The sequence below is a fragment of the Hylobates moloch genome, unplaced genomic scaffold (genome assembly GCF_009828535.3).
Source record: "Hylobates moloch isolate HMO894 unplaced genomic scaffold, HMol_V3 SCAFFOLD_17, whole genome shotgun sequence".
Lineage (NCBI taxonomy): Eukaryota > Metazoa > Chordata > Mammalia > Primates > Hylobatidae > Hylobates > Hylobates moloch.
This window is the reverse complement of record NW_026652292.1, coordinates 43,197,756-43,209,137: the sequence shown is the minus strand read 5'-3', so window position 1 is coordinate 43,209,137 and position 11,382 is coordinate 43,197,756. Positions and strand designations below refer to the sequence as shown.

At 43.6% G+C, this 11,382-nt stretch overlaps 1 protein-coding gene across 4 annotated transcripts in view; it reads right to left on the bottom strand.

Annotated features, from left to right (window-relative positions):
• Positions 1 to 11,382, bottom strand: part of TEC (tec protein tyrosine kinase) — a 140,881-nt gene that overhangs the window by 38,933 nt on the left and 90,566 nt on the right. For 3 of the 4 annotated variants that reach the window (XM_032135417.2, XM_058430044.1, XM_058430043.1), the window contains exon 3: positions 2,854 to 2,958. In XM_032135417.2, coding sequence (XP_031991308.1) covers positions 2,854 to 2,958 — 105 coding nt within the window. Of the gene's footprint in view, positions 1 to 2,853; positions 2,959 to 11,382 lie in introns of those variants that run through there. The other variant, XM_032135418.2, reaches the window with a different exon arrangement.

Genomic DNA, 11,382 nt, shown 5'->3' with positions numbered 1-11,382 from the left:
TTGAGACGGAGTCTCGCTCTGTCGCCCAGGCTGGAGTGCAGTGGCGCCATCTCGGCTCCCTGCAAGCTCCGCCTCCCGGGTTCACGCCATTCTCCTGCCTCAGCCTCTCCGAGTAGCTGGGACTACAGGCGCCCGCCACCACGCCCGGCTAATTTTTTTTTGTATTTTTAGTAGAGACGGGGTTTCACCGTGTTAGCCAGGATGGTCTCGATCTCCTGACCTCGTGATACACCCGCCTCGGCCTCCCAAAGTGCTGGGATTACAGGCGTAAGCCACCGCGCCCGGCCGAAAACGTCTACTTCTACTTTTATTGTTTTCACTTTGCATCTGAACCTAATGTAAAATTTCACTATGAAAATCTGAAACTAGGATCTATACTTTCTTAGTTATACTTAAGTTATAATAAGAGAGGGTATTTTTCACCTTTCAAATCATGCTGCTTTAAATTGTATAAAGCTCAAGCTTATCCCTTCTTGATTTAATTTTTCAGATTGTTTTCGAACTTTTCTCATATTTATTCATCTCAACAATTTTAATAGTTCAAGGATGGAATGCTTTCTGTTCTACTTGTATTATCATTCTTTTTTTTTTTTTTTTGAGACGGAGTCTCGCTCGGTCGCCCAGGCTGGAGTGCAGTGGCGCAATCTCGGCTCACTGCAAGCTCCGCCTCCCGGGTTCACGCCATTCTCCTGCCTCAGCCTCTCCGAGTAGCTGGGACTACAGGCGCCCGCCACCACGCCCGGCTAATTTTTTTTTTTTTTTGTATTTTTAGTAGAGACGGGGTTTCACCCTGGTCTCGATCTCCTGACCTCGTGATCCGCCCGCCTCGGCCTCCCAAAGTGCTGGGATTACAAGCGTGAGCCACCGCGCCCGGCCTACTTGTATTATCATTCTTAAATGCAACCCAAAACTTGCAGAGTGAATCTCTCTTTCTTGGACAGCAAAAATCCTAATTCTGGGTCCAGAATCATGAGAGCCACAGATCCCCAATGCTGTCAATCCCTAACACGTCTAACAGCCATCGAAGCTGTGGTAGGAGGCCCAGTGCAGTGGCTCACGACTGTAATCTCAGCACTTTGGGAGGCTGAGGCAGGCAGGTCACTTGAGGCCAAGAGTTCGAGACCAGCCTGGCCAACATGGTGAAACCCTGCCTCTACTAAAAATACAAAAATTAGCCGGGCGTGATGGTACATGCCTATAATCCCAGCTACTTTGGTGGCTGAGGCATGAGAATCGCTTGAACCTGGGAAGTGGAGGTCTCAGTGAGCTGAGATCATACCATTGCACTCCAGCCTGGGTGACAAAGCAAGGCTCCATCTCAAAGGAAAAAAAAAAGAAGTGTGGTAGGAATGGTTCTCTGCTAAATTTCCATTATATATGCATTCAACATACTTACGAAGAAGGTTTAAATTTATCTTACTTCTAGATCCAGGTGGTAGGTGTAATATTAGGTATAATATTAATAGCAGCAGCAGTAGTAAGAGAATAGCAATAGTAATAATAGCAACTACCACTTACCTTGCTCTGATTATATGTCAAAGCTATTTATCTATCACATCAGTTAATCCTCATAACAACCCTATGAAATGAGTACTATTATTGTTATTATTCCCATTTTTCAAGAGAGGAAACAGGCACAGAGAGGTTAAGTGACTTACACAAGCTCACATAGCCAGTAAGCAAATCAGGCAGTTTGGCCTCAAAGTCACCTCTCTAAGCACTTACTGTCCCTGTCCTTCACTCAGAGAAATGGTAGCTATAAAATAAGGAACAGGGAAAAGGAAAATTAAATGTAGCCCTTCCTCCATTTGTGATGTTGCCACCCTAGTGGAGAATAAGCCAGGAGCTTGGATATTTTGGCTCACTGCTTCCCAAACATCTTCATCCCCCAAAACTGGCAAATGTATAATTCCAATGTAATTGATAACTTCATAAGAGCAATTAAAAACAAGCAAAAATTCCACCACATTGAAAAAGACTTTTGCAACTTTCCTTTCAAGACACGGTGAGACCACAGCCATGGGTAAAAGGTGACTTTCACTAGGGACATTCACTGCTCAAGGGGAGCATAAAAACATCCTCGAGCAGGGAAGGCAGTGGTGAGGTGCTGGGGAGGGCCTGAGAGCTCCGGATTATCAGGATCCAACTCCACACTCCTGAGTTCTCAAGGCAGTGGTGAGGTGCTGGGGAGGGGCTGAGAGCTCCGGATTTTCAGGATCCAACTCCACACTCCTGAGTTCTCAAGGCAGGTGGGAACCAAGATACCTGCATGAATGCGGAGTAGCGCAGGACGCCGGACCCTCCTCTTCCGGAGAGGAGATGCCCGTGTGTGTGTGTGTGTGTGTGTGCTTGGCAGGCTTTTTCATTTACAAGGTGACCTTGGAGAAGCTATTGAACAGGTGAGCACTGATTTCCTCAGACATAAATGAGAATAATGAGATATTTACCTCCCTTATGCAACAGAATCATTGTCAGGGGAAAAAAATAACACGATTACCCCAAAGAAGCATAGTTTAATTAATATATAAGGCTAATTATTGTTTTCATCACAAGCAGCCTTTTAACCTTATTTCCACTTGAGGATAACTCACACCTTTCACTTCACAGTTGCTCAGATTCATAGGGAAAACTTCAACCCTCACTTTTTCAGTCTTAGCCCCAACTCCTTAAGAATCAGATAATGTTGCCACAAAGACTTAAGCAGTTCATGAAGAAAAGTCACAACTATTAAAGTGGCAAATGAACCTAGAAATCAGCCAATCAGCCAGCAAAGCAAGGACAGGAAACTGGAATATCAAAGAGCAAACATGGCTAAGCCCAGCACTGCACTGCCACAGAAATGCACCAGCTCACCTGAAATGGATACTTATTTTGACAGGGAATGACACCATCATCATTCTTCACTATTTCCACACACTTGATTTTTGAAACATCAATAAACCCCTTTCTGTATTTCTTCTGTTAAAAGAAAAAAAGGAGAAGCATTACAATCATAAGACATAAAAAAAATTAACAGTAATATTGTTAATGAAATTTTGCTCTGATTCAAAATATTGCAATTTCTTTAAAATTATCTAAATCATGTTTCCCACTAACTGCTAAAATTATTCAAAATACTAACACTGTGATGATTGTAATCAAAATTATTAAATCCTTTAATTTATCAAGATGAAACTGTTCTGTCCTGCCCCCCAAAAAAACTCCAGAATGGGCCAGGGGCCATGGCTCATACCTGTAATCCCAGCACTTTGAGAGGCCAAGGCGGGTGGATTACTTGAGGCCAGCAGTTCGAGACCAGCCTGGCCAACATGGCAAGACCGCCACCTCTACTAAAAATACAAAAATTAGCCAGGTGTGGTGCTGTGCGCCTGTAATCCCAGCTACTCAGGAGGCTGAGGCATGAGAATCACTTGAACCCAGGAGGCAGAGATTGTAGTGAGCCGAGATTGGGCCACTGTACCTCAGGCCTGGGCGACACAGTAAGACTCTATTTCAAAAAAATAAATAACTCCAGAACAGAAAAACTACCTTTCATTGCTACCTGCCCCTGCCAGATACACAATTTATTCAACATCTTCACGTTCTTGATGATAGTCCCCAAAAAGAAAGCGTCAAAGACCAAGCCAAGCAAAATTCCATTTACTCAATCACAGATGCAACTTCCAGCCAGCTCTGTTTCCCCCTTCACTGGGGTAAATGCCTCCAGCAGAGACAGCACACAGAATTGAGAGTTATGTGAGGTGGACTTAAAATATTCACAGAAAGCTTCCATTCAGAGTCTATTATTAAATATTCTAATTTTCTTCCCCATTTGCCTGCCCTCCCTGCCTGCTGTAGATCTGCCTGCAGCAATTAACTAACAGCCCATCAAGACTCCCTGCTCCAAAATCATCCACACCTTTAAGAACAGTTATCCTACACTTGGGAATTTATCCTAGGGAAAAATCCCAAAGAAGACAAAGCAGTATGTGCAAAGATAATATAATGCAGCCACTAAAAATTATTACAAACACAATGTAGAAATAAAAAATATTTGCTGAATAATATTAACAGATGAATTCCACACAAAGGTTGCATAAAGACTAAGGTTACTTTTTCTTCATTGGTAGGTATTCATATGACAAAGAATAGAAGAAAAAGTAGAGAAATGAAGAACATTGTATTTGAGATGTCAGCCATCCCTTGGCCTTAGTCATTGAAAATTCTTTTATCTAATGTTCTGAAACCCCAGCTCTAGCCACAAGCTTTGGGGTCCCCACCCCACTCCCAGGAACCTGCTCTGCATCCTCATTGTCACCACAGGACTTCCACACCTGCCCCATTCACCTGGGCCATCAGCACCTCCCATCTGACTAGAGGACTCTGGCTGTCATCTCCCCAGTGCACATTTATATCCCCTAACATATGCACACACTAGAACCCCACACCCCCTTGACACATGATATGGTCTGGCTCTGTGTCCCCACCCAAATCTCACCTCAGCATTGTAATCCCTACAATCCCCATGTGTTGAGGGCAGGACCTAGTGGGAGGTGATTGGATCATGGCCGCAGTTTCCCCCATGCTGTTCTTGTGACAGTGAGTGAGTTTTCAGGAGATCTGATGGTTTTATAAGGGGCTCTTTCCCTTTTACTCATGTCTGCTCACTCTCTCCCTCTCTCTTGCCTGCTGCCACGTAAGATGTGCCTCTTTCCATTTGCCATGATTGTAAGTTTCCTGAGGTCTCCCCAGTCATGCAGAAGTGAGTCAATTAAACCTCTTTTCTTTATAAATTACCCAGTCTTGGGTATGTCTTTATAGCAGTGTGAGAATGGACTAATACAACAGTTTTGTCAGTCCCCAGTTCCGTCCACACCTTTCCCCATTCCCTTCATGCCTGGCTATGGAAGGTCACACACACAATCCTAACTGCCATCTCTATGCCCAGCCAGGCTTTCGCTGCTGCTCATCAGCCCTGGTGTATATCTCTAGTGAAGAGAACCCAGCGGCCTCCAGGGTCACTACCAGTGCCCTCAAAACTACAAACTTCCCATTCCCTTTGCCTCGGTGGACTCCCCCGCTCTCTGCTTTACAGAGGAGACAGCAGTTATCCAGGGGCACATCCCCAAATTCTTCCTTCTGCAGTTCAAGAAAATGCTAAGATTTTACCCTTTTTGCTTTTCTTTTATCCTGTCTCTAAGAGAAAGTTAAAAAGACACAATGGTTGAGACACTATCGTTGGCACTGAACACGTTATCTCATTCTGTGCTCACAATATCCCTGTGAGGTACACATTATTCTCATTTTACAGATGAGGAAACTGCAGCTGAGACAAGTTATGTACATTACCCAGGCCCTGAGCTGAAAGGGTACATTTTGGGTACATTACCCAAAGCCAGCTAGACTGTGAGAGATGCCCGAGATGCAAAGTGGTAAGAGGACTCATGGAGCCAAGTCCCAGCATGGACAAAAGCGGTTCTAAGCAGCCTTTCCACCAAGGCAGGGAGAAGGAAGGACATCCTCTCTGGTCATTCTCTGCTAAGGGCTTCACCCACCCTGCCTACAGACACATTCAGGGCTCTCCTATCCAAACCAGGAAGCATGCTTTCCACCTGCTGCTACTCTAACCCTTCTCCTCTGTTCCTAAAAGAGAAGACAGTGCACCCTCAGTTTTCATTTCTTTACCACCCACTCCCTCCTTAACCAGTTGCATCTGCCTCCCACCTCATAGCCTGCTAAGGCTGTTATCGAAAACATTACTGATGATCAAACCAAACGATCTTCTCTGAATTGTAAGCCACTTTCTGAGATTTGCAAATGCTCACACTCTTCTGCGCCTTTAGTGGCCCTGACTTGGGGTTGTCCTGGTTTCCCTTTTCTCCCTTCCCTTCAGTTTCTCACAGGACAACACCTGTCTCGTGTCAACAACTGTGTCAAGGATGACAAAAAGACAATAGGGAAAGCTCATTTCCTGAGCCTGGAGCCTCGGAATTGGGCCAGGTGCTTGTAATCCTCACAGCTGCTCTGCAAGGTAAGGATTACTACACGCATTTTACTGACAAAGAAACTAAAATCAAGTAATGTGCCCAAGTTCACCTGTGGAATAGACTGACATAGCAACTATCATGTAATGACGTGAGTACTATATATATATATATATAATTTTTTTTTTTTTTTCTCAAGACAGAGTCTTGCTCTGTCACCCAGGCTGGAGTGGAGTGCAGCGGTGCAATCATGGCTCGCTGCAACCTCCGCCTCCTGGGTTCAAGCAGTTATCCTGCCTTAGCCCCCCAAGTAGCTGGGATTCCAGGCGTGTGCCACCACGCCCAGCTAAATTTTGTATTTTTAGTAGAGACAGGGTTTCATCATGTTGGCCGGGCTGGTCTCAAACTCCTGACCTCAGGTAATCCACCCACCTTGGCCTCCCAAAGTGCTGGGATTACAGGCATGAGCACTACATATAAAAAAGATGCTAAGAGAGCACAGAGGACAATGGCTTACATTTCAGAAGAAGAATGGCAGGAAGAGAAATCTCAGTGAAATGAACAGTAGATGCAAAGAAAAAAACGTTCCACCTGACCTCAGTTTCCTCATCTGTAAAATGGGAATAATAACAGTATCTATTTCCTAGGTTTGTTATGAGAATTAAATGAGTTAATATTTGCAAAGTGCTTAGAAGAATGTCTGGCCCATCTGCATGTATTTGCTAAATAACTATCTAGCTCTAGGAGCAGCAGGCTATGGTCTGCTTTCAAAACACACATCTCCATGTACCACCTGGCCTGGCTTCTAAAAGCAGCTGTCAGATGTGGATAAATAGATATAAGAAAATTTGGGATGACTTGATTTTACTTATGTCCCCTAAATTCATACTCTGTGATATATAATCTCCTAATATCCTGTACTGTTAGGCTGGTGCAAAAGTAATTGCAATTTTTGCCATTAAAAGCAATGGCAAAAGCTGCAATTACTTTGGCACCAACCTAACAATATTTGGACTGACTTTCTCCAAATATCTTGTTATGAAACTAGCAGATACAGGTTCACATGTAAGTTGATCATTCATTCTTTTATTTATTCTGCCAGCAAACACTATGGGACACCAACCCAACTGGGCAACAAGCACCATGCTGAGTGCTGGAGTTTCAAAGTTATGAAAGGAGGGTTGAGGGTCTCTTCAAGAGGATTTCACAATATGATGGGTGGAAGGGGAAGAGGGATGATTCACAGTCTAGTAATGATCAAGCAATGCTCTCTTGTGGTATCCTACAGAGTGGGGCAGTGATGGGGCCACGAGAAGATGGGGAAGTTTCAGGAAGGAAGTGATATTTTGATTTTATTTTTAAAGGATAAGTATGAGTTTTCCTACAGAGACAATGGAGAGAGTTTCAGGCTGTAAAACAACAAAGTGCTGAGTATTTCGGGAACAGAAAGAAATTCACTGTGGTTGAAGCTCAGGGTGGTTCAGGGGGCTTGTAGGAAATGACACCAAAGAGACTGTCTGAGGCCACATTAGGAAGATGCTTCTGCACCAGCCTTATCAGTTTGGATTTATCCTGAGCAGCTTTACGTGGAGAATCAGGAGTGCAGTACTGCGGTGTGTTTTTAAAAATATAATGATTAACGGCAGGTGAAGAGTGAGTGTTGACAGGGAGGCTAGCTGGGCAACTGCCATAATGAAGGTGAGAGATGACGTTCTGAACCAAGTCAGTGGCAGTAAAGTAAGAAAAGCAAAGACACCAGCTAATTTAGAAGGCAGAGTTCACAAAACTTTGTGACCACTGAGATATGGGGATTAAGAGTAGAGAAGGACTGAGGGGGGCTAAGGGATTTTGAATTTAAGTGACCAGGAAACACGGACACCATGAATCATGAGAAGGAACACAGAAGGACAATCAGGTGCGAGGAGGCAGGGCTGGGAAATGTTTGAGGGACAATTGAACAACCAGGTGGAAGTTAAAATATGGGTCCAGAACTCAGAAATGCTTAGCACCGTCTTTATAGAAAGACAATTCTGCTGCAGAAATGTTTAGCGCCATCTTTATAAAGACAATTCTGCTTTTCACAACACATATACAGTATATATAGTGGCAGCTTATTCTAGCCACATCTGAAGGTAACCCTGGGAGGTTAGGCAGGGCTGTGGAAAAAAAGGATTGGAAGGGCTGGGCACCGTGGTTCACTCCTGTAATCCCAGCACTTTGGGAGGCCAAGGAGGGTGGATCATGAGGTCAGGAGTTCAAGACCAGCCTGGCCAACATGGTGAAACCCCATCTCTACTAAAAATACAAAAATTAGCCACATGTGGTGGTGCGCACCTGTAGTCCCAGCTACCTGGGAGGCTGAGGTAGGAGAATAGCTTGAACCTGGGAGGCTGAGGCAAGAGAATAGCTTGAACCTGGGAGGCAGAGGTTGCAGTGAGCCGAGATAGCACCACTGCATTCCAGCCTGGGCAACAGAGTGAGATTCTGTCTCAAAAAAAAAAGAAAAAAGAAAAAAGAATTGGAAGGGATAAAGGATTCACCATAGGGAACAGAGAGTTACTGAGTGAGGCATGCTATCCCATGCGCTTTCTCCCCGAGCCCACCTTTAACTCCTGACATGCCAGCTTTTTAAAGCTTTTCCACAGTGGGGCCCTTTAGGAATAAAAGCTTTAGGAAATGATTTCTGAGCAGTTACCGTAGAAGGAACACACAGTTTTTCCTCCATTTAGACTATTCTTTAGAATTTCTTCAGTAAGAAAATACTTCATGATTCCTGGCATATGCTATATGCTATTGTTAATATTGTGGCCCATCTGGGTGCAGTGGCTCATGCCTATAATCCCAGCACTTTAGGAGGCCAAGGCAGGCAGATCACTTGAGGTCAGAAGTTTGAGACCAGCCTGCCTAACATGGGAAAACCCCATCTCTACTAAAGACACAAAAAATTAGCCAGGCTTGGTGGCACATACCTGTAATCCCAGCTACTCTGGAGGCTGAGGCACAAGAATCTCTTGAACTCAGGAGGTGGAGGTTGCAGTGAGCCAAGATCGCACCACTGCCCTCCAGCCTAGGTGAGAGAGCGAGACTCCATCTCAAAATAAAAAAAAAATGTGGCCCAAGGGGAAACATCCAAGGTCATTACTTTTTTGTGTGTTATATTTCCTTTCTATTCTTTAGCCTTTGCCCTGTTTACTAGACTGAAAATCATGATGAAGCTGAGACTTTGCCTGACTCACCTTTGAATCCTCTATGAATCTTCCGAGCTAAGAAGACCACCTGACACTTAGTGGATACTAATTCAACAGTGTGCTGACCCAGTATGCAAAGGACCATGGGCAATACTGTGTGTGTGTGTGTGTGTGTGTGTGTGTGTGTGTGTGTGTGTGTGTCCTCTCTTGCACACTTTGCAAAGCTTGAAAATGGAAGTAAGCAATGACCATTTTATATATTGTAAACCAGCATATATGGGAAAACGAGGCATTAAGATGAAATATAACTTGCTTTAAACTACACATCAACTGAATGGCAGAACTGGGAGTTAGATGGATGAGATTCTGTCCCCCAGCAAGACTTACAAGGTACACTGTTTTCCTTTAATTTCCAGAATACTCTGTATTTTAATTATACAAATATCCATCCTAATTTAAAGAAATCAAATGAGAAAAAAATGTATACAAATAACCAGGCTGGTCTCAGGTGATCTGAGGAGTCATTTATCTCAGGACACCTTCTTGTCCTTATCCCAAGGCATCCAGAGTCCCCACCATGCAGAGGGAAAGGCTTGCCAGGGTGTCCCTCCAATATTCCAAATGATTCGTCGCTTTCCCACATCACAAATTTTATTCCTGATGTGGCTGTTCCCAGGGTCTTGCGGCAGAGGAAATCTCCTGGGTGAATCACGTCTGCATTGCAAGAGGACCTCAGAGAAGGAGCATGAGCTTTGGAGACAAGCAGATCCTGACTTCTAGCCTCTGCTTTGCCACTTATAAGCCATACAACCTAAGGCAATCCCAGTTTTCTCTCTGTGCTTCAGTTCCTTTCTCCGTAGAAATAGGGCAATGCTGCTCTCTTTGCCAAGCTATCAGCAGGATTAAAGATAATGTTCATAGGTGCTTAACAGTGTCTGACACATGGAACTCTGTGATGGTCAATTTCATGTGTCAACTTGAGTAGGCTAAGGGATACTCAGACGGCTGGTAAAACGTTATTTCCAGGTGTCTGTGAAGGTGTTCCTGGAAGAGATTAGCATTTCAATCAGCTGAGTGAGTAAAGAAGATCCACCTCTGCCAATGCAGATGGGTATCATCCAATCCGACAAGGGTGCAAATAGAACAAATAAGGGCAAAGGGAAAGCGAACTCTTTTCTTAAAGCTGGGATGTCCATCTTCTCCTGCTCTCAGACTTTGCAGTTCCTGGCTCTCCAGACTCCAAAGCTTCCACCAGCAGCCTCCTCCCCTAATCTTGGTTCTCAGACCTTTGGACTTGGTCTGAATTACACAATTAGTTTTTCTGTGTCTCCACATTGCAGATGGCAGATTGTGGGACTTCTCAGCCTGCATAATCAATTGCATGAGCCTATTTCCATAATAAGTCTCCTCATATACATCAATATATATCCTATTGTTTCTGTTTCTCTGGAGAACCCTGATTAATACAAACTCGCTCCCCAAATGGGGAAACTGAGCACTGAGAGGCTATGAGACTGGTTAAGGATTGTAGAGGCTGAGCCAGAATTGAACTAAAATCCCTCAAAAACGGTAATGCTTTTACCTGACTCCAGGTCTCTAAAGCTTGAATAGTTATGGACTTTTATTATTAAAAAAAGGAATATTATCTTGTCCATAGCTAACAATTATAGAACACTTACTATAAACTAGCACTATGTTAGCCTCTTAATGTGGATAATCTCAATGAATCCTCACAGCATTATGAGAATTATTATCACCCCCATTTTGCAGATGGAGAAATCAATACATAGAGAGTATAATTAACTTGCCCAAAGTCACACAATAATCCAGGATTTGAACTTTAATTCCAATCCTGAATTTGTAAGTGCCACCTATACCTAAGTAACTTGATATCATTTAACTATGTGCAAACATAAATTCAGTAGAAACTTCTTAAACTTATAGCTTGTATACAACTATAAAACCAAAGCAAGTTCACAAATTAAATACAAACAAAACTATACAGCAAATAAAGTGAAATTAACATTCCTTGGATGTGACAGATGGGGTGTTGGCTGGAATTGAATCTCTCTCCCTAAGTCGTTCTCTTGCCATCCACATGCTTCTATTCCTGTGTGCCACATGACACCCTCTCCCATCTCTTTTCTCAATTCCAATTATAAAGAACCTCTGTTTGTACATCTATTGCTATCCTATCATTAGGCCTCATTTTGCACCACTGAATTGTTTTG